The sequence below is a fragment of the Osmerus eperlanus genome, chromosome 3, assembly GCF_963692335.1.
Source record: "Osmerus eperlanus chromosome 3, fOsmEpe2.1, whole genome shotgun sequence".
In the NCBI taxonomy this organism is placed as follows: Eukaryota; Metazoa; Chordata; class Actinopteri; order Osmeriformes; family Osmeridae; genus Osmerus; species Osmerus eperlanus.
This window is the reverse complement of record NC_085020.1, coordinates 10,650,655-10,673,866: the sequence shown is the minus strand read 5'-3', so window position 1 is coordinate 10,673,866 and position 23,212 is coordinate 10,650,655. Positions and strand designations below refer to the sequence as shown.

The 23,212-nt window shown below is 45.2% G+C and overlaps 2 protein-coding genes and 1 long non-coding RNA gene across 3 annotated transcripts; all 3 read left to right on the top strand.

Annotated features, from left to right (window-relative positions):
* The first annotated feature begins 489 nt into the window (after positions 1–489).
* On the top strand, positions 490–5,022 carry LOC134017505 (gap junction alpha-8 protein-like). The gene is made up of 2 exons (XM_062457181.1): positions 490–641; positions 1,203–5,022. The coding sequence occupies exon 2, from the start codon at positions 1,218–1,220 to the stop codon at positions 2,487–2,489; it is 1,272 nt and encodes a 423-aa protein (XP_062313165.1). The 5' UTR covers positions 490–641; positions 1,203–1,217; the 3' UTR covers positions 2,490–5,022.
* Positions 5,023–14,030: 9,008 nt separating this feature from the next.
* Positions 14,031–16,171, top strand: LOC134016938 (mucin-2-like). The gene is made up of 5 exons (XM_062456182.1): positions 14,031–14,226; positions 14,319–14,424; positions 14,711–15,425; positions 15,590–15,749; positions 16,014–16,171. Exons 1-5 carry the CDS (start codon positions 14,031–14,033, stop codon positions 16,169–16,171), a joined length of 1,335 nt encoding a protein of 444 aa, XP_062312166.1.
* Positions 16,172–18,945: 2,774 nt separating this feature from the next.
* Positions 18,946–19,932, top strand: LOC134017004 (uncharacterized). The gene is made up of 4 exons (XR_009929711.1): positions 18,946–19,026; positions 19,161–19,259; positions 19,431–19,595; positions 19,847–19,932. It is a non-coding gene; the product is annotated as an uncharacterized LOC134017004 (long non-coding RNA).
* The last annotated feature ends 3,280 nt before the right edge of the window (positions 19,933–23,212 follow it).

The following is a 23,212-nucleotide window of genomic DNA, read 5'->3' as shown; positions in this document are numbered from 1 at the left end:
TTGTGGAATCAAAATAAGTGACAATAAAACCTCAGTAAGTTAATATAGGGATCCTAAACATCAGTACAGCAGAAAGAAAGAGAGAGAAAATAACACGATCTTTCCGTTTTATTCGGATATAGCTCATTGTTAGACTCTGTAAGGTCGTATCAGGTTACGTTATCTTGCTTTAGCTGTTTCCGACCCTTTCTGATGCGTGTCTGTCTGTTTGTATGCACGTGTGTCTGCATGCGCATGTGTGAACAAGAGTGTGTGTTTATGTCTGTGTGCATGTGTGTGTGTGTCCCGTGTCCACACTAGTGTGTGGCGTGTACCCTGTGCCCTGGCCGCATCGTGTCCATGATGCTGTTGCTGCTGTGCGAGCCTGAAGCCTGCTCCCATACATCCCTGGCCTGGCTCTGCTGATCCTATTGTCTCCTGCGTCACCACGCGTCGCCCTGTGAATAAAGGCTGTCTGGCTCCAAGCTTAAATATTGCAGCAAAGTAAAAACCAACCATCAGAGCCGATTCATTCACATCTGCTCAGTGGGGCGACAAGGACACGGCTTTAGGTGGGAAAGAGGGCAGAAAAAAGTTCACTATTCCCTGCCGGGTGCCAAGAGAACGGGACAGGACTCGACTTCGCCGGAGCCGCAGCTGTGGCAAGTTGCCCATTTGATCCAGTTTAACCTATATCATACCTTACACATGCATCCGAAACATGTTTTATATCTAGTCTTCATCGAGGAGTTGTACTTTTTGTAGCATTTTGGTGGCTAGTGAAAGTAGGCTTGACCTAGAGGCTGCTGCCAGATCTTTTTTGGTATGTGTTTCATGTTGTGAAGATTTGGCTTTTGACTGATTGTCGATAAGAAGTTGGAACAATGATGTTAGTCATTGGCATTGATGAGACCTTCTAAAACTATTTATTCAACTTTTAAACAGTTTTGTTCATGTTTCTACGTGTCATGTGGAAAGGGATCAGACTTCCCCTCCATGTCTGGCTGTTCGGTATCCATTTTGACATATTTCGATTTGCCGCAGGTTATCAGTAGAACAGTAGTATGTGTAAAGTTTCAGATGTTAAAACTGTTATTAGGGACAAAGATTGGGAAGCTTGAAGTTTTCCATCTCCATTTTAAACATCTCCCTCTCTTTCTCTCCATTTATTTCTCTTCTTCCATCCTATCCCTTTCCACCCCACCCCACCCTTCACTCTGCAGTGCTACGGACCGATCATGGGTGACTGGAGCTTTCTGGGTAATATTTTAGAGGAAGTGAATGAGCACTCGACGGTGATCGGCCGGGTGTGGCTCACGGTGCTCTTCATCTTCCGCATCCTCATCCTCGGCACGGCGGCCGAGTTTGTGTGGGGAGACGAGCAGAGCGATTATGTCTGCAACACGCAGCAGCCTGGTTGCGAGAATGTGTGTTACGATGAGGCCTTCCCCATCTCCCACATCCGCCTGTGGGTCCTCCAGATCATCTTCGTCTCCACGCCGTCTCTGGTCTACGTGGGCCATGCTGTACATCACGTTCACATGGAGGAAAAGCGCAAAGAGCGCGAGGAGGCGGAGCTTAGCCGTCAGCAGGAGCTAAGCGAGGAGCGGTTGCCGCTGGCGCCCGACCAGGGAAGCGTCCGCACCACCAAGGAGACGAGCACCAAGGGAAGTAAGAAGTTCCGCTTGGAGGGCACACTGCTGAGGACCTACATCTGCCACATCATCTTCAAAACTCTGTTTGAGGTGGGATTCGTTGTGGGCCAGTACTTCCTGTACGGCTTCCGCATCCTGCCACTGTACAAGTGCAGCCGCTGGCCCTGCCCAAACACGGTGGACTGCTTCGTGTCTCGCCCCACAGAGAAGACCGTCTTCATCATCTTCATGCTGGCCGTGGCCTGCGTCTCGCTCTTCCTCAATTTCGTGGAGATCAGTCACTTGGGCCTGAAGAAAATACGCTTTGTCTTCAGGAAACCAGGTCCCGCCCCAGCCCAGGGTGAGGGCTCATCCCCCCTGCCCCTCCCAGGGAAGAGCCTGCCCCCCCTGACCGTGCCTTCTCTGCAGAGGGCCAAGGGCTACCGGCTGCTCGAGGAGGAGAAGGTGCCCCCTGTCACACACCTGTACCCTCTGACAGAGGTGGGCATGGAGGCTGGGAGGCTGGCACCACCCTTCCAGAGTCTGGAGGAGAAGCCGGAGGAGGTCTTGCCCATGGAAGAAATCTCTAAGGTGTATGATGAGACTCTTCCCTCCTACGCCCAGACCACTGAGACAGCAGGGGTGACACTACACCCGGAGGAGCCCGAGGAAGAGGTGCAGGCGAGGGAGGTGTCAGAGGAGAGGGTGGAGGAGGTGGTGGATGAGGAGGAGGAGGTGGAGGAGGAGGTTGACGGGGAGGGTGGGCCACCTGCAGAGGTGGGGATGGAGGCGGCAGATACGATAGAAGATACGAGACCACTGAGCAGGTTGAGTAAGGCCAGCAGCAGGGCACGGTCAGACGATCTCACTGTATGAAACTGTGAGGGAAAACACACACACGAGCACATACACTCTTTTACTCACATTAGCTTACATTGAATGCAAGGGAGCAAACACAAATCTAACTCAAAATGACACTCTTAAACCAGCAAGACATTCACCAACGAAAACAAACAGATACCAACAGGGATGTATTGAAACAGTTATTTTTACTATTAGGACAAATATAGTATAATTCAAGAAGGCAAAAAAAAGTTACATGAGTGTTTGCAAGATCAGTTAAATATGATAAAGTAGCAGTAAACGACAGGGGGATAGATATTTTTATGAAGCGTGTTCTGAAATGGGACTAAAATGTGCTGAGGAAAAATACAGAGGAGCAGTTTTTACTTGTTGAAAATCCATGTTACATTTTTAGAAACATCTTTTTCTATCAGAAGAGTTTAACAATATACAAATGAAGGATTACTAATTTTCACATTTCTATGGGGGTGTGAGCAGGCAGGGAAAAGAGAGATCATATTCTTCTTGTGTGTCTGCAAACCAGTAATCTGACTGTAGTTAGGCTCTCCCACTCGCCTACAGTGACATACTGCTGCAGGAGGCCTCATGGTGCTGTAGTTAGGGCAGCTGCACACCAAGTCCTTGTACAGAAACACCATATGCCAGTAAGGGTACAGCTTTATAGCTCTTAGACAAGACAAGAGTCAGATTTTAAACTGAGAAAAAAAGGGTTTACCTTTTGCACATCCAGACTCTGTGCAGGGTCATTTTGGCATTCACTTCCCCTGGAATACCAGACAACGTTTCTCTAGAGACAAAGAATATCTCTCTCTCTGTTGATGTTCATAGGAAGGGTCAGAACAGCCAATGACGAGAAGAGAAGAAAAAACATATAGACCACATGTTGAATGTCTCTTTTCAATGTGATTATTCTACATCTTATTTTATTTTGGATAGCTTGTGTTTCGTGGCCTTGTGTGCAAAACTGTGTACTGTGATAATGACTGTTGTCTGTTTAAAAAAAGAGAGAGGAGTGCTCATTTTGCCTGATCACAGACTGACCATAGTAGCGACCTCAGGCCAAATCCGCTCTTTTCGTGCTGTACAAACAGGCGTCCGGACGATAAAGATCACGCACCATCAGCACAAAGTATTGTTGAAGCAGGGACAATAAAAAAGAAACCGCTCTCATCAATGAAAACAAGCATCCTTGACATTGCTGTGAAAAATCCCTGTACTTGATTCTATCTGACTACATTATAACCCCGTACCAATATGAAATACCAGGGACATGTTTACAGAAAATTCAGAGAGACAAACAATTAAGGGCAAAACTTTTGTACATAAAGTCCTATTTGGTGTCTAATAATGTACATAATGCCATAAACGGTTATTTTTAGTTATTTTACTATGTCTAGTGAAATCAGAATAGCTATATTGAATGTGAATTTTGATCCACTTAAATAAGCAAACCTTCCAGATTAAAAAGCAGCATCGTAAAAAAGCTAATGCCCATTTCAAGCACTCTGCTTCATTGACTCCATTGGGAGAGTTCTCATATCCTGAGCTTGTGTTCACGCCACAGTTGTGGTCCTTAATTTGCCAGATTTTCTTAAATACCTTCCCTTTTTTCGATAAGCTTGATTATCTTTATTGAATGGTTGAAAATAAGCACAAATATCAAGTGTTATCATAACCAAATCAATAACTGACTGTACAAAGCGACGCCTTAACTATAGCTTATGTTGATCACATCTCTAGTTCACACCCTTACCCTCTCTGCTTCATTCAAATAGCTTTGCTGCTGTGTTGCTTTCCAGTGTAATTTAATGTGCCTTATATGTAAATGTAAATTCTCAAATGTTACTAAGCTGTAATGAGTAAAGTGCCTGTTGTTCTGGGAACTATGTAAACGTCATGTTTTATTTGCATTTCTTTTTTGAGTTAATCACTTATGGCCTTTATGCTCCCGCACCACATTCATAGGCAGTAAAAACCCTGTTTCCAAAGTGTGCTTTACCTACAGAGCCATGCCAGGTGCAGCAAAATATTTAATTCCAGGTTGTTCAAGGGAATAGTGAATAATCTGTTTGCTCAACACTCACTATCAAACATACACACCCACATATACAAAGATCTCTCTCTCACACACACACATACAGACACGCAAACACATGGTGTTGTTTCGGGGGTATGATCAAAGGGCACTATATCAATTCTGACAAAACAGGCAGCTTTGAACCTTTGTGACCCCCAGCCACTCCTTTGCCTCCAATAATCCCATGCTGTGACACAGGACAGCCTATTATGAGGAAATGTCAAACAAAGTGACATGTTTCTAAACTAAAAACATTTCCTGGTTCTCATGTGTGTTACATCCATGTTGCCGGTATTATATGTTTCTCCTGTTTAAAGACAGTTGCCTCTCATCTGTTTGTCAGATCATTTTATTAATCTTTGAAAGAACAAGAACCCTTTTTACTAACTCGTAGTGTTTTTATCTCCTAGCTGTGTGACAGTATCTTCTATTGGAAAGTGAACCAAGGCAATAAAAGGTCACACGTGGTCAAGAAGTAGTGTGTCAATGTTTCCCTCTAATGCATACACACACACTCACACAAGGCTACCACATCTCAATTTAGCACTCAATAGCAACCATCTGCTCTCTGTTGGCCAAAGAGGGCATTACAGACATTTCAAGAGAAAACCTTCAACTGCAAATGAACCACAGGCCTGTGCACAGACTTCAGAGGCCTCCCTCAAGGCCAAGTAACGTTACAACTAAGTAAAACCTCCAAACATTGTGTAAAGTTGTGTGTGGTGTTTTTTATGTTGCTACTTTTCCTTCTTTAGTGAAAAGAATTGTTTAAAATCATGGACAGGAGAGCGTATTTTGAGCTGCAAAGGGCTAGAGTCTGTGGGCCCTTTCACTCACAATTGGGCATGTGTCGACTCAACATAAACACTCCATGTATTTTGTAAATGTATCTTTAATCGAAGTGACTGAATCTCTCTCATGGGCTCTGTCTTAGTTTGCATTAGTGTGAAAAATGGTCAGTTCTCTTTTTAAATCTGGTTAAATCTTTTTAAATCTGGTTAAATCAGGTTGCGCAAGCAAATTGTAGCTTCAGGCCATGAGAAGGTATAAGAAAATAAGACAAAAGTTAACCCTGTGTTATAATTACTTCCAAACTTACATTTACCCTTGTGACATCACCTCTGCTGTATGTGGGTGGACAGGTATAGATGATGTATTTATGCTTCCCATGATTAAAGACTGTACCTGAAATGAAGGGGATCACATAATATCAAATAGTAAAAAGAATAAAAAATAAACAACTTCCCAGTCAAATATGAGCCTAGTGCAGGCATGGCACTTGGACACGTCCGATAAGGCGGCATTCTAATGCCTCCTACGCTCACTCCCGATTGTTTTATTATTGCATCATATTCTATACGTGTTGCTCGCTCATGCTAGAGGCAGGGAGTGCTTCCCCGAGATACATCCACTCTGCCAAAGTCATGCCTATTTCCATGTCTATGGTTATCAATAATCGCTCAAATCAATTACATGAGTGGATGACTGAACTGTAATGCAAGTGAGTTCTATTCATGTTATATATTATTATGTTTATGCTTAAAAATGATCAGACAGTGCTTTGTAGGTCTCCATTCACTTTAGTGAGGGAACCACCAGTGAAACCATGGATTGAACCAAGGTATGGTTGGTCAGTTTTGTAAATGGACGGCAAAACGTTTAGTGACGCAAGTTGGTAAAATCAGTTCTCATTTCAAACAAATTTAATTAGAAATGTTTTTCAGACTAATTGTACAATGTGTGTTTTAAAAATAATAAAATGGGCCCTCTATGATTTGTGGTTTTGTTAGCTAGAACATCCCATTTCTTTAGCTGTCTGCTTCTGACTCAAAACCATACAAGATGTATCTTGTAGTTTTATATTTTATTTTATGGATTCTTTACTTCATGTTTTTCTCCTTGTTGATTTAAATTGCAATCCTTATGTCATCATTAAAAAAGTGTAATTTGTTTTTAATACAATATTTCTCTACCCGACTTTGTAAGCCAGCAGAATAAACTAGTTTAGATAAGAAATTTATTTATTTAGTGTTACTGCAATTTCTTATGTTCTGTTAATATTCATTTGGAATGCTTGAAAGCTGACTAGTTGAATTTGTAAACAACTTTTTCTCAACTATGCACAAATGAACATTGTCACAACCATATATATATATATATGGTCATAATGACATGTTACTCAGGGATAGAGCCTTGAAATTATGATGTCACGTGTACAACTTGTTTTAAATAATTGTTCCATAATTTTCCGACAGAGCCTGAAAGAGCACAACTTTCTTAAATAACAGATAGCAATAGTTCATAGTTACAGTAACAGTTGTTAGTTAATAATCGTTTACATTTAGTAATTTAACCCTCGTGCTGCCTTCGGGTCACATGACCCAAAGGTTCATAACGAACCATCGTTGTGTTTACCCAATTTTACCCAATACAAAAACAAATAAAAATAATTTTCTTTTAACCATTCCAATGTGGGGGGTCTGAGACAGCCCGACAGTTAAAAGAAAATGCTTCACTTTGTTTTTGTATGAGGTAAATTTGTCGCAATACGACGGTGGGTCACAATGACTGATGGGTCAGAATGACCCGAAGATAACACAAGGGTTAAAAAAAGATATTGGCTCAATGGGTCAGGCCCAAAGTGACCCAGGGGTCTCTTCGGAGCAACCTAAAAAAGAGAAGGGGGAAAAAAAGAAAAGAGGATAGTCTATTGCTCGATTTCTTTGCCTGTTCTGGATACTGATCTGTGTTGGTAGACATTTGAGAAAATCTGCATCCTCAACATCGAACAATGACACGGATTCTGGTAAGTGTTTGAAATGGGCTGAACTTGCTGCTGGTTAATTAACCAAATTCATGAAACAGTGCTTCAGTAATAATGCCTTTTTCTGTTAAAACTATCAGAAAGTTCCCTCTCAGCCGATGGCTGTGTTACACACCATCGGGTGAAGGGACACAGAGAAAAGCCCAGCAAAAAGAAGTAAAAAAAATATCTTTAGATGGTGGAGAAAGAGCCTGGATAAGACACCCCCCACAGAGTGGCAGCTGGCTCTGGATATACCATAGCAACACATATTTAGCCAATCAGCGTCCTCAAAAATTATACCTAAAGGGTGCTGAAATAATCGCCCCAGTGATTGTGCAACTGTAGAGCCTAGTGATGGGCATTCCGGCTCTTTTTCGTGAGCCGGAATGCCCGGAATTTGAATTTAATTCAAATCGTTTTCACACCTATCATAGTCAAATTCATAGTTAAAACATTTATTTTTTAAAGAGCCGTTTGGGAGCCAAAAGAGCCGGCTCTTTTCAGTGAGCTGAGCCAAACGAGCCGGCTCTTTTGGCTCCCAAACAATTTGAACTAGAGAGGGTACAATTTCTGGGGAAATTGTAGGGTGTGCTTGCTTTCGTCGGTTGCACAGGGGTCCGTTTTTGAATGACATTTTTACAACTGATATTTCTGTATATTTTATATAAAAATGCATACTTATTATTTATAAAGATTACATAGATTTAAAAGCTTTTTTTTTTTGCTGCTCATTTACAACTGAAAATACGAGTGAAGTGTAGAATGAAATAGATGTCTTCTCATTTCCCCTGCAAGAGGCAGCCTCATCGTTGAATCAAAACGAATAAATTTGGCAGACCGGTGTAAAAATTGACCCAATCTCTATGACTTAACCCTTGTGTTATCTTCGGGTCATTCTGACCCATCAGCCGTGTGACCCACCGTCGTATTGCGACAAATTTACCTCATACAAAAACAAAGTGAAGCATTTTCTTTTAACCGTTGGGCTGTCGCAGACCCCCCACATTGCAAAGGTTAAAAGAAAATTATTTTTATTTGTTTTTGTATTGGGTAAAACTGGGTAAACACAACGATGGTTCGTTATGAACCTTTGGGTCATGTGACCCGAAGGCAGCACAAGGGTTAAACGTCATTTTAAGTTTTTCCCTTCTCATGATATTTTCAGGCATTTAGCCTACTCATTGCATTCATTCATTAATAAAGAACCCCCTTTGAAGATTATTCTACGACGTTACCCGGCAGTAGAAGATGGAATCGCGATTCAAACAGTACCATCTGCTAACTGAAAATATGCCCCCCAAAACGTAAATAAGCTTGACATTTATTTAGTGGAAAATCGCTCATTCATAAAAAGCTCACTGGTAGCGATCATTGTCAGTAACAACGCAAAATGCGATATAGCCCTGTGTGGAGAAGCTGCCCCGGTAAATTGTACTACTACGGTACAGTACTAGACTACTGCTGTGTTTGTCTTGGTAGCGATTGCGTTGGTTGAATTGGATTTAACGTTCCGTTGTACGGTTTAAGCTGAAATTAATTATTTTCATGAACAGATTGACAACGTTTAGGCTGTGGCAATGAAGTTCAGGTTAGTAGTTAGATAGACTTTTGATTTAAGTCCCTGCAAACACGTCTAGTTGGGCCCCACATGGGCCTCACTTGGGCTAGATGGGCTTAGGCTGGGCATGGGCTCAGAGTGGGCTTTGTTGTTGGGCCCCACATGGGCAGTAGATGGGCATAAGATGGGCTAAACTACGCATGGGCATAAGTGGGTTCCAGCTGGGCTCCACTCTTAAGATATTCAAAATTGATTATGGATGCTTTTGTTATAGGCTTATTTTAACAACAGTCACTGGCTAGTTCCACTTTTTATTCAAATTTGATCAGGCTTTTTAGCTATTTAGAAGTGTAGGCATTGCACTTTAATAGTGGTTTAAGACAAAATATGAATTTCAACAGACAATATTGTAATAAAATACATTTACTATTATTTTATTATATTATTGTACTATCTAGGTTTCCCAGTCCCATGGCCCATTCGGACTCAATGTCCCCGGCCTCCCCCGAGACATGGTCGAAGCTCTCCCGGAGGTGGGAGTTGAAGCTCCTTCTGACAGGGGATTCTGCCAGCCGTTCCCAGCAGACCCTCACATTACGTTTGGGCCTGCCAGGCCTGACCGGCGTCTTCCCCCACCATCGTAGCCAACTCACCACCAGGTGGTGATCAGTTGACAGCTCCGCCCCTCTCCTCACCCGAGTGTCCAAGACATTCGGCCTCAGATCCGACGACACGACTACAAAGTCTATCATCGAACTGAGACCTCGGGGGTCCTGGTGCCAAGTGCACATATGAACACCCTTATGCTTAAACATGGTGTTCGTTATGGACAAGCCGTGTCTAGCACAGAAGTCCAACAACAAAACACCGCTCGGGTTCAGATTGGGGGGGCCGTTCCTCCCAATCACGCCCCTCCAGGTCTCACTGTCATTGCCCACATGAGCATTGAAGTCCCCCAGGAGGACGAGGGAATCTCCGGGAGGAGCGCTTTCCAGCACCCCTCCCAGAGACTCCAAAAAGGGTGGGTACTCTGCACTGCCATTTGGTGCATAAACACAAACAACAGTGAGGACCCGTCCCCCCACCCGAAGGCGGAGGGAGGCTACCCTCTCGTCCACCGGGGTGAACCCCAACGTACAGGCGCCGAACCGAGGGGAAACAAGTATTCCCACCCCAGCTCGACGCCTCTCACCAAGGGCAACTCCAGAGTGGAAGAGAGTCCAGCCCCTCTCAAGGAGACTGGTTCCGGAGCCGATGCTGTTCGTCGAGGCGAGGCCGACTATATCTAGCCGGAACTTCTCTACCTCGCGCACCAGCTCCGGCTCCTTTCCCGCCAGCGAGGTGACGTTCCACGTCCCTAGAGCTAGCTTCTGCAGCCGAGGATCGGACCGCCAAGGCCCCCGCCTTCGGCCGCCGCCCGTCTCGCACTGCACCCGACCCCCATGACCCCTCCTGCGGATGGTGAGCCCACTGGAAGGGGGTCCCACGTTGTCTCTTCGGGCTGTGCCCGACCGGGCCCCATGGGAAAAGGCCCGACCACCAGGCGCTCGCCATCGAGCCCCACCCCCGGGCCTGGCTCCAGGGGGGGGGGCCCCGGTGACCCGCTTCCGGGCAGGGACAACTGAGAACCATTGTTAGTTTTCTTCATGGTATTTTTTGAGCCATGTTCCGGGCCTCCATTGTTGAGGCGGCTGACCGGAGTTGCGGACGCAAGGCGGTCGGTGCATGTCGCGGCGGTAACCCTCGGACTCGGTGGTGGACGCCGGAGGTGAGGGAAGCCGTCAAGCTGAAGAAGGAGGCCTATCGGACTTTGTTGGCCGGTAGGACTCCAGAGGCAGCTGATGTGTACCGGCAGGCCAAGCGGAATGCGGCTTTGGCGGTTGCGGAGGCAAAAACCCGGGCGTGGGAGGAGTTTGGCGAGGCCATGGAGAATGACTTCCGAACGGCTTTGAAAAGGTTCTGGACCACCATCCGGCGACTCAGGAGGGGGAAGCAGTGCACTGTCAATGCTGTATATGGTGGGGATGGTGCGCTGCTGACCTCGATGGGGGACGTCCTGGATCGGTGGAAGGAATACTTTGAAGACCTCCTTAATCCCACCAACACGCGTTCCGACGTGGAGGCAGAGTCTGGGGACATTGGGGGGGGCCCTTCTATCTCTGGCGCTGAGGTCGCCGAGGTGGTTGAAAAGCTCCGCGGTGGCAAGGCCCCTGGGGTGGATGAGGTCCGCCCGGAGTTCCTTAAGGCTCTGGATGTTGTAGGGCTGTCTTGGTTGGCACGACTCTGCAACATCGCGTGGACATCAGGGACAGTGCCTCTGGACTGGCAGACCGGGGTGGTGGTTCCCCTCTTTAAAAAGGGGGACCGGAGGGTGTGCTCCAACTTTAGGGGGATCACACTCCTCAGCCTCCCTGGGAAAGTCTATTCAGGGGTGCTGGAGAGGAGGGTCCGTCGGATTGTCGAACCTTGGATTCAGGAGGAGCAATGTGGTTTTCGTCCTGGCCGTGGAACTGTGGACCAGCTCTATACCCTCGGCAGGGTTCTGGAGGGTGCATGGGAGTTCGCCCAACCAGTCTACACGTGTTTTGTGGATTTGGAAAAGGCGTTCGACCGTTCGACCGGACTCCCTGATCGGGGCTGTTCGGTCCCTGTACGACCGGTGCCAGAGTTTGGTCCGCATTGCCGGTAGTAAGTCGAACTTGTTCCCGGTGAGGGTTGGACTCCGCCAGGGCTGCCCTTTGTCACCGATTCTGTTCATAACTTATATGGACAGAATTTCTAGGCGCAGCCAGGGCGTTGAGGGGGTCCGGTTTGGGGACCTCAGGATCGGGTCGCTGCTTTTTGCGGATGATGTGGTCCTGTTGGCTTCATCGGGCCGTGACCTCCAGCTCTCACTGGAGCGGTTCGCAACCGAATGCGAAGCGGCTGGGATGGGAATCAGCACTTCCAAATCTGAGGCCATGGTTATCGACCGGAAAAAGGTGGAGTGCAATCTCCAGGTCGGGGAGGAGATCTTGTCCCAAGCGGAGGAGTTCAAGTATCTCGGGGTCTTGTTCACGAGTGAGGGAAGGATGGAGCGTGAGATCGACAGGCGGATCGGTGCGGCGTCCGCAGTGATGCGGGCTCTGCATCGGTCCGTTGTGGTGAAGAAGGAGCTGAGTCGAAAGGCGAAGCTCTCTATTTACCAGTCGATCTACGTTCCTACCCTCACCAATGGTCACGAACTGTGGGTAGTGACCGAAAGAACGAGATCGCGAATACAAGCGGCCAAAATGAGTTTTCTCCGCAGGGTGTCCGGGCTCTCCCTTAGAGATAGGGTGAGAAGCTCGGTCATCCGGGAGGGGCTCAGAGTAGAACCGCTGCTCCTCCGCGTCGAGAGGGGCCAGTTGAGGTGGCTCGGGCATCTGATAAGGATGCCTCCTGGACGCCTCCCTGGTGAGGTGTTCTGGGCACGTCCCACTGGGAAGAGGCCCCGGGGAAGACCCAGGACACGCTGGAGGGACTATGTCTCTCGGCTGGCCTGGGAACGCCTCGGGGTCCCCCAGGAAGAGCTGGTGGAAGTGGCCGGGGAGAGGAAAGTCTGGGCCTCCCTGCTTAGGTTGCTGCCCCCGCGACCCGACCCCCGGACAAGCGGAAGATGATGGATGGATGGATGGAGGTTTCCCAGTTCCACCCCATCACGGAGCAAAAAAAACCCGTCACTTTGCCGCCTTTCAAAAATATATTGTTTTTTGAATTTGCCGCCTAAAAAATTCCCGCCTTCAGTACCAGTACCAACGTCAGAGCGTCTTTGTCTGATAACTTCTGCAGCAGTCAGTCGCATGACGATCGGATTTCAGACACCATCAGTTTAACACGAAAAAACAGGTAAGAATCTGCCTCTATGTATACTTAAACGGGGGATGTATTTTTCACGCATGAGGTTTACTAAAAGCTTTTTTGGAGAGTGTTCGGTTAGCCAGTTTTGAACGTAAACCAATGAGGTTTCAGCCTAACTAGCTAGCAGCTTTCAGCTAGCTATGGTAATTAAACCTGGTTAAAGCATGGTGTTGAACATACAAGTCCAATTTATTAAGTTAATATCAAGCATGTTTTGAGCTTATTTTGAGTGGTTGACTTACATATATTGTTTGGAAGGATTTGGTTGTAAACTTGTTAGCAAGGCAGTCAAACAGGCCTAGTTAGCAAGTGGTTAAAACAAGCTGTAGCACAAGCTAAAATTTATCGTCTGCTTTTTCCACTTGTGCTTGTTTCTTGTCTGTTGCCTTCCCTCCGGTTTTCTCGAATTGGATGAGTATGTTGTGTAGTTGTTTTGAAGAGAAGGGACGATTTGGTTCTTTTTTGATGGGCTATGGAGAAAGTTAAGGAGGTGAGCGCAGCGCGCACACACATGAGAAGGAGAGAGATGGTTAGGCTATAGTCTCAACATGCTAAATTCGCCTCTTTGCCGTACTCTTTTCCAGAAATAAACGTGATTTTAGCTGTGGTGATATTATTAGTTCTTGTTGTAATAGCAGTTCTGTTAGACTGGATATTATTTTCACTTATTATCTTATTAGTCTGCAGAATGTGTGTGTGTGTGTGTGTCAGCGCTGTATAGGCGTGCTCACACACTCTCTATGATTAATTCAACTGCAACATGGGATCAATACAGGCGTTACAATGATGGACAGACAATGATCTCCTCCTCTCGTGGCGATAACTGTTTTTCTGTGGGGGGAAGGGTTCTTATTGTGCGGAACATTTTGTCACATTCTGGAACTGTTGAAGTCCTGTGTAATTTCTTTGAAACTGACAAAAACTTTTTCAACTATCCAATGGACTCCTCACGTCTTGGAATTCTTTTTGTTTTCAATTTATCTGAACACTTGCAGCTGTTACCTGTTGAGGAGTTAAAAACAAAAATGGTTTTGTTGCCATTCAAGACTGGATACGTGGCATTGCCACTCCTGCACTAGTGTGCTATTTATTTATTTTTTATTGTTCGTTTTGATTTACCGATTTGTTTTTTTATTCACATTTGCGAGAAAAAGTATGTGAACCCTTTGGGATTACTTGGATTTCTGCATTTTCACTTTTTCTCGCAACTGTATGTATTTTTTTTCTTTAAGCATGTTGCCTTTCGCCATAGTGGCATTTGAAAATAATGGCGGATTGGCAGTTATTCCAACGAAATGGTTTACCGGGGGTGAGGAGGACGAATGTTACTGGCCACCAGCCAAGATCAACATGGCAAAGGCCGTCGCAGAACAACTGGAGCCGCACACTGACTGGGCAACATTCAAGTTGACGGTCAAGAGAAAAGCCGGTAATCTCAAGTTCATGTGTATTAAGTAAGGGATTATGTATAGAACGCCTGTCATCATTATTCACTGCCACACATTTGTTTGTCTCCCACAGAAACGTATGGAGTTGCCCGCTCAAAATTGGTTGAGTACGAGGAAAATACAGATGTCCTGACCGAGTCTGATTCCGAGAACTTGGGAAAAGGACAGCGCAAAAGGAGGTGAGTCTATTTGAATCGTGAAATGGTAGATACTCAATGGATGCTGACACTCTCCCAATGATACAGGGAGGGAAAGTTTTGTGAGACTTTTGTTAAGTGTATTGTGTTCAAATCTGTCAAAATGAGGGATGTATACTAGGGCTGTCACTTTTTCCAAAAATGACAAAATACAAGAGATATATGATTAAATAATAGATAATATTAAATGTAATAAATTAATAAAAGTAAACATCACATGTTTAAAATGCTTTAACTCATTGATTGTGCTTTTATTAAACATTTCTAGGAAAGTCATTTTTACAAGTGAGGATGAGGATGAGTACGATGACAGCCCCATCGGACCTACCGCTCCATCCAGCCTCAGGTCACCACCTACCGCTACATCCAGCCTCAGGTCACCACCTACCGCTCCATCCTACGCTACATCCAGCCTCGGGTCACCACCTACCGCTCCATCCTACGCTACATCCAGCCTCAGGTCAACACCTACCGCTCCATCCTTCGCTACATCCAGCCTCATGTCACCACCTACCGCTCCATCCTACGCTACATCCAGCCTCGGGTCACCACCTACCGCTCCATCCAGCCTCAGGTCACCACCTACCGCTCCATCCTACGCTACATCCAGCCTCAGGTCACCACCTACCGCTCCATCCTACGCTACATCCACCCTCGGGTCACCACCTACCGCTCCATCCTACGCTCCATCCAGCCTCAGGTCACCACCTACCGCTCCATCCTACGCTACATCCAGCTTAAGGTCACCGCCTACCGCTCCATCTCCAGTAAGAGACTCCATGTTCGTGCGCATCTTAACCCTCCTTGAGGAGGTGAAAGAAACACAAAAGATTCACGGGAGGATGCTGCAAACGCTGTTACAACAGCGTGGAACCACCGTCTCCACCGTCTCTTCTACCCCAGAGGGTTTCCCCTTAAAGACGGTTCAAGATGTCATGAACATGGAGGAAAAACTGGCGAACACAAACGTCATGTCTGAACTGGTATGTACTATATGTTAAGTCTAGGGTAGTACAACTTAATTCAATTTTATTAGCGGGCTAGCAGTGAATTTCATCTGAAACTTCCCAAGTGTGCTCACACCCATGCTTATGGTAGTTCTTTCAGGTTGATAAATTTGCTTTGTATTGCCTTTGTTTCCCCTCAGGTCGCAGCTGTGGCTGACATTGGGGGGGCAACTATTGATGAGGCCACAAGAAGGATGATGGCCTTCCTCCTAGACCACGGCCTGTCTAGGAATTACAACCTTCTGGGCCGAAACGGGAAGAGGGAGTTTAAGGCCTTGAAGTTGTTTGAAGTGATATATGGTAGGTGTGCATGTGGATAATGTTTTAAGTGTTGTACAGATACTAGAAAGTTGTTTATAATACCTTAACATTATGTAATGTTTGTTGTCCTGGCTGAGCAGTATGTTTGCTCATGTCTCTGAGATGCCTAACTGGTGTGTTAAAGAGTGTGTATAATCTTAATTTATACAGCGCTTTTCTTAACATAGTTGCCTTTACAGTCCTGGTGGAGAGTTGTGTTGCCACATACAGTAAGTAAATTACCATTATATTTATTTCTTGCAGGAGGCATGAAGAAAAACCAGATGACCAGCAATATTACCCGTAAAGATGCAGAGAAGACCATCTCCAAATGGTTCATTGGTTCTAGGGACCGGGGGGGTAATCGACAGGTCCGACAGGCCACCCCTCAACAAAGACTTCAGACATTTGAGGAGCCATAATATGATGAATACAAGTCCACTCACACTAGTGCGACAGGTTGCTAATGAGCAGATGCTGTCTCTTTGACAGCGCTGTTTTATTTCCTAGCAGATTTTGTAGAAAATAATTATAATATCCATAAGTAGGTTTAATTTAGTGCATAATAGCTGAAAAAAATGTTTTGAATTATTATTTTTTCGCTTATATATGTCCATATTTCTGCATATTTTGGACCAAGGCCTAGTGCCGCCATCTTGAAAGTGTCATAGTTGGAATGTCATCAGGTGCATTGTTTAAAATTTAGAATTGTTCTTGTCCTTAAAGGCCACTGTAGCTTCTGTTATTATTCGAAAGGGTTGGGGTTACCCAGGGAGTGTTGCATTCTAGAACGTTGTAGAACTTTCTTGATGATGTCATATTACACAGTGCACCTTTAAACATAGCCTATTAAAGGTGCAGTTTTTGCAGGGTTTCTAACAACACCCTTGAACACGTACTGCCTGACGATAATGTACTGCCTCTCGTACCTTATTGCTTAAATAAAGTACGATAAAGCTGAGGAGCGTTCCATATTGGTGCGTTATCAAAATAACGCGACCGTTATTAGTTGTCATTTCAAGCTTGACAGCAATCACATCAACAACATGTTTCATGTTAACTTCGATCTTTTGGGGGGGGGGGGGGGGTGACTTTTGATCAATGGTTAGCCGAAGAGGATGATACAGGTGGGCGTCATTCTCCTATAAACAAAAAAGAAATTGAGGTATTTGAAATGTTGCGCAACAAAAGAAACACTGTTTGCCAAACTAAGTGGGCAATTAACTGCTTCACCAACTGGTGTGAAGAGGTGGGGAAACCCGTAGACCTGAAGACCATAACCAGGGAAGAAATGAATTACATACTGCGGGATTTCTACGGTACTGTGCGCAATGGAAATCCAATCAATATAACCAAATCTTAACAACAGCCTTATTCTATCGAGTAACTCGTAACTATAGTATAGCCTATACCCAGTGCCTACATTTAAATTATTTAGAATGTTTAGGCCTAATGTTTAAATTAAATATTATTTAATTGAAAGTGTCCCATTGTCATTGTTGTTATTTTAATGTGAAATCAAGCATTCTGATTGGTTATTTTAACCGTTGTTGTTATTTTAAAGGCAACTTTTATAAAACGAGCATTGACAATGAATGAGATGGTGCGAGATCTAGCTAGGCTAACAAACGTGAAGTTCACAATGCTGTTTGTCCGTTGCATAGCAACAGCCACACGTACGGGACTATTTTCTCTCGGCTACTGAAATTGATACACAACGTTTGTTGGCTATAACTATTTTGTGCTGAAAGACAGCTTACTATTTATTTACTATTTATAATTTCGCTGGTAACCGTATTATAAAAGCAATAAGGTACTCGAGGCAGTACACGTACTTTATTGACGATAATGTACTGCCTCTCGTACCTTATTGCTTAATTATGACTCAAGACACCACACCAGCCGTTCTTAAATTCTGTCAGATATCTTCTCCAAAGTCCTTTTGAGAGAAGAACTTTAGTGGAAAAAATAGAAATAAAACAGCTTGGCCCAGATCAACCTGACATCAAAATTACTAAACGAGCGAAAAGGGTAAATCATACACGAGCGGTTTCTCCAGCAGTTAGTAGCTAACAGAAAGTCCTGGCTAGCTGGATGCAGTCATGTCAATGTTCCTATTTTGCTTCCCGTGCTTGATTTTTAAAACATTCGGAACAGATACAGCATGGACTGTTACAGGAGTTATAACTCTATTAACTAACCTTATAAGGAGTTAACTAACCTTATAAGGACATGAAACATTTATCTGAGAAGATACACGTGTACAAAGGCACACATGGAGAATACAATCAAGCTAGCCATGCTAGGCAGAGTTAATGTCGCTATGCAACTGGACAAAGGTTTGGTGTAAGAAAACACAACGAAGAAGTGGATAAGAACAGGCCCGTTCTATCAAAGATAAATGATTGTGTTAAATTTTGCAGAGCCTGGAACTGAGTGTAATGATAATATCTATTGTCAACAAATGATTTAATCATCACAGCTATATAGCTGTGTGTGTGCATTGATTAACCCTCGTGCTGCCTTCGGGTCACATGACCCAAAGGTTCACAACGAACCATCGTTGTGTTTACCCAATTTCACCCAATACAAAAACAAATAAAAATAATTTTCTTTTAACCATTGCAATGTGGGGGGTCTGAGACAGCCCGACAGTTAAAAGAAAATGCTTCACTTTGTTTTTGTATGAGGTAAATTTGTCGCAATACGACAGTGGGTCACAATGACTGATGGGTCAGAATGACCCGAAGATAACACAAGGGTTAAATACTTACTATTTCACAGAGCACTTGTATCCTGCATCGTTAACTGAATATTTCACAGCCCCACCTAGAATTATTTTCACCGGCCACCACTGAACACAACCTACTAGATCATATCCTATTACTGGTTATAGTTTATACCTATTTGATTTATATAATGCTTCTAAACCTCTTCTACTGTACTCTTCCTCCTCAGGTCATGGAGGATGATGAGGAACTGCTGCTCCCGACCCCTGGTCCTTTACATGCCTGTGTGGCGTCCTGTAAGTCTGTCTTGGGGTTAAGAGTTTTAGAGGGTACATTCACGTATCACTAAGAACATGGACAAAAATAGCTAGTAAAATGATCTGAAAACATTGACAATGTCTACTCTGTACAAATAAATATTTTAAATAGAAGTCCTAAGATTCTTAAATTTTCCTCTGTGCCATGAAGCTTCTTCATCCACGCATGTTCTCCAGCTGACACATGCTGGGAAACTGCTACTGAGTGGCTTCACAACTCTGAACACTCTGGTAACTATTCCCTGCACCTTCCATGTTCTTCATCCACTATCTACTGTTTGGAGAAAAAGACACTGGGTTAAACCTACAAGTCAACCTCAATGAAGATGATGTGCTTGATTCTGTCTCCATATCTTCCCTGACAGACGTTCTTCCTAGTCCCTGTATGGCTAAAGCATCCCAAAGTGTACCTTAGCCTGGCTGGGGAAATTACCTTTGAGTGCCCAGCCCTTTCCAGAGGACAGGTAACCTTATATCATCAGTGAACAGAATGGGAACCTCACACTGTTTGCATCTGTACTTATTTGTCTGCCATGGGAAATACAATGAAAGACAAAAACAATTGTTCAGAGTGAACAGTTTGGACATGTTAAATTCCAGAAAGTCAGGTCGACTGTTTGGTTCTTGTTGTGCAGCCTTTCTTGCTACCTAAGCTTGAAGCCGAGAAGGAGGCATCCCTGAGTGAGGAGGAACCTGATTGGTTCAACAAGGAGGGAGTCTATGAGAAAGACCTACCCCTGGTAGATCTGTGGAATGCCTCAGATTTTCATTGCACCAGGCGCTCTGCTGGGCGACTGCAGGTAACTCAGACATCTCTGTCTTGAGGACTTCTCTGACTCTGTATCAAACACTATACACACACACACTCACCCTACAGTAGTGGTGGTGTGGAAACACACTTGTAATGAGTCAGCCCTGTCTGTAAGTTACAAGCTCTAATGTCAACCTTGGAACAAACAACGTCCTCTAGGTCTATTGGTCTAGCAATTGGGAGGCTGAAGTTCAGTCCCCAACATATTGCATTTATACCAAGGAACTTTTCTGTTTACAGACCCTGGAGTAGGTCTGCCAGCTAATCCAGATCGTGATGAACAACCGGACCCAGCTGTGGTGGAGAAAACATCTCCACATTGACCTGAACCCCGAGGTGAGAGAATACTGAGGACAGAACAGGCCGATCACCAGAGGTCTGGTTGATCACACTGTTCCTGGATGAAACTGAATGTATTCCTGTGTATCTTTCTTAGGGCTCGGTGGCTGTTTCCACTATTGAACTGGAGGTCACAGGGGTTCAGGTCAGTCAAGCACCTAATGTTCACAAGCTGACAAACGCAACTTCAGGGTTTTCAGCTTCACACTCAGACTGTGTGTCAGTTAGTTATGAATGATGAGTTCTGTTTTGTCCTCCCTAGCTTCTAGGTGGTAGAAAGACAAGCCACGTCATGTCCCACCATATAAATACATGGAAGGAGTTCATGTACTTTGAGGAAGGCCAGGTGCACCACATTTTCCTTGATGAAACATCACATTTAGTTGACAGTCGTCACTGTTGAACGGTCTATCAAACATCTAAAGATGTTCTGTATTTTACAATCACAGGAAGTGGACGTGAAGACCACCTTTGAGGGTTTTGTCGAGGCAGGGGGTGAGACTCAGACAACAAGTTGGTCATGCTCCAACACCGAGTCCACCTTCACTGACCCTCCTTGTTCTCCTCACGCCTCTCCTCCTTCACCCCATTTTGAGGAGGTAAATATCTCCACACTTCCATCTCCTTATACCTCTGCCAATGATCTCACTCGCCACTGAGTGAAAAGTGCTTTGAGATTGAGACCAATGTTGCTATTGTGTTGTAGGATTTTAAAGAGGATGTTGTGGAGGAACCAAAGGTCCAAGTCCTCCTGATGCAGTAAGTACTGTAGGAACACTGGTTGAAAATAGTTCTGCTACTCTGCTGTGTACATAATTCAACTTAAAGTTTTTCTTCAGCACATCTCACTGTATCAATTCATACGTATTTATTGATACAGGAGCTATTTTGCTTACAAGGGAACCAATGACTTAGAGGGTAAACTGGCTGCCCGACGCAATGCCTTTGAGTTAAAGAGAAACAGTATTTGGCATGAGTCATTACATATGACTTTGTGTACATATAGTGTACCAATGGTTTTCCTATATTTTCCCAGGATCTGACCAATACCAACTCTTAACTTCATCAGCCATGCTGGGCGGATGGTTCTGGGTGGACTGGCTGAGCTCAATAACCAGGTAACTACAGAAATCACAATACTGAGGGAAAGAGACAGGGTAATGAGTGTTACAGCCAGCAGCGGCCGGGACTTTGCAGAGGCGAAAGTCGGAGCTCGAGGCCCCTCCCCTAAATCCACTCTCTTCAGAAAAAGCAAACTGAGGCAGTTACAAAGGCCCAGTTAGCTGAGGAGAGCAGCTCTCGCTTGGAGGGCCTCTTGGAGCAGACCAACGTCAGAATGGTGGCCATGTTGAAGGCTCAAATGGAGTCAGCCACAGGAGAGCCAAAAGGCCTGCTGACAAAGAGAGAGGGGGAAAAGAAGGTCTTGGTGGATGAGAAGATCAAGGCTCTGGAAGCCCAGGGGAGGCCTGAGGAGTCACTGTTCCAGGCTAAAAATCTTAATTTATACTTATGTCGCCGACACTTTTGAAATGGTCGCTGACAACAACAAAAAAAGTGTCGCTCAGGCTGCTGCATTTATACTTCGGCGAACAGTCGCCTGTGCTCAATGTTCGCATGTTCTGAAAAGGGCGTTCTGACATAGGCAGTTTCTTCCATCGCGCCTTGCACTCCACTACCGTCAAGCCAATTGTTTTTGAAATCTCCCCCCATGAATTATGCAACACTTGGGCATCTTTATAAAATGGCAGAGATACATTATAGCGGTGAGGATATTTTCTCACTTGCTCCGCCAATCTTTCCTCTATTCCCTCCATCAAAAGCAGCTGTTGGAAATCAGCCGTTGAGCGCTCGCTGAAAACTTAAACAATAAAGTCAAAGACGCGCGCCGTCTATCTAGCCAATCACACTTGCGTGACACTGTGACGACATCAGCGCCAGTAGAAATTTCTCCTGGTAGCCGACACTTCCAAGCGACGGTTAAAAGTGTCGACCATGACATCATTTCTGTCGGCGTCCATTTCAAAAGTGTCGGCGACGTAAGTATAAATTGGGCTTAAGGCCTCTCTCCTGGAGATGACACAGAGCAGCCTTGAGCTGGAGGAGAAGCAGCAGAAGGCAGCAGAAGAGCAGCTGCTGTACAGGATGGAGAAAGAGCAGGAGGTGCTTCATGAGAAGGAGGAGACTGCCCAGATGCAGAAGAAGATGCGCAGGCTCCTTAAACAGAACAAGCAGCTCAAGCAGAACGCGACCAAAGAGAGAGTTAGCAGAGACCAAGACCCGGACTGAGATGGTCAAGGCCAGCCTAGTGGCCATAGTAAAAGATCATGCAGTGAACAAACTGGCTCTTGAGGATAGATCGTCCAAGGCTCTCCAGGCCTTCTCCCAAGCCAAATGAGCTCTGGCACTGTCCCAGACCAGCATGATGGCCATGGAGGCACAAATGGAGTCAGTCACAGGCAACCTAAGAGGCTTGCTGACAATGAGAGGAGGAGAACAAGGTCTTGGTGGATGAGAAGATCCAGGCTCTGGAAGCCCAGGGGAGGGCTGAGGAGTCCCTGACCCAGGCTCAGGCCTCTCTCTTAGGGATGAAACAGGGCAGCCTAAAGGCTGCGAAAAGCTGGTTGGGACTCATGGTCGAGAAAATAGAAGCAATCAATGCTTTCGACAAAGAGACCCTTCATGCCCTGTGCCTGCAGTGGCAGGTGTCAAGTGACAGAGCTGTGGAGGTGAAGGACAGGAATTGGAGGAGGAATGTTGAGGAAATGGACATCCAGATGAGCCAGCTGGAGGAGAAGAAGCAGGCCCAGACAGATCTCCACCTTGCTCTGTCCCATGTATGTATCTAATGTCAATAGGGTCACATGGATCTGTGTCCACCAGTCTATAGGACTGTGCAAGTATTCTGGTTTTCCTGTCTTTCAGATACAGACCATCAATGCTGGATGCATTGGAAGGTTTCTGGTAAAAAAGGCTTGGAAAAAGATGGAGAGAAAGATGCAGAAAAAGAGTTAGGATCAAGACTGGAACCCCCCCACACACACTCCCACATACAAACACATTGACACACACACAGAGCCACACACAGACTCACATTAACTATACCATTTGACCATCCCTCACCACACTCTTTGCCTGCCATCCAACAATACCACCCCCACCACACAGACTCATCCAACCATCCAGCCGTTCCAACCCAGCATCCCTCTTCATGGGGAGGTACCATCATCATCTACCATTTGTTTTATATTTTTCAAAAACTAAAAATGT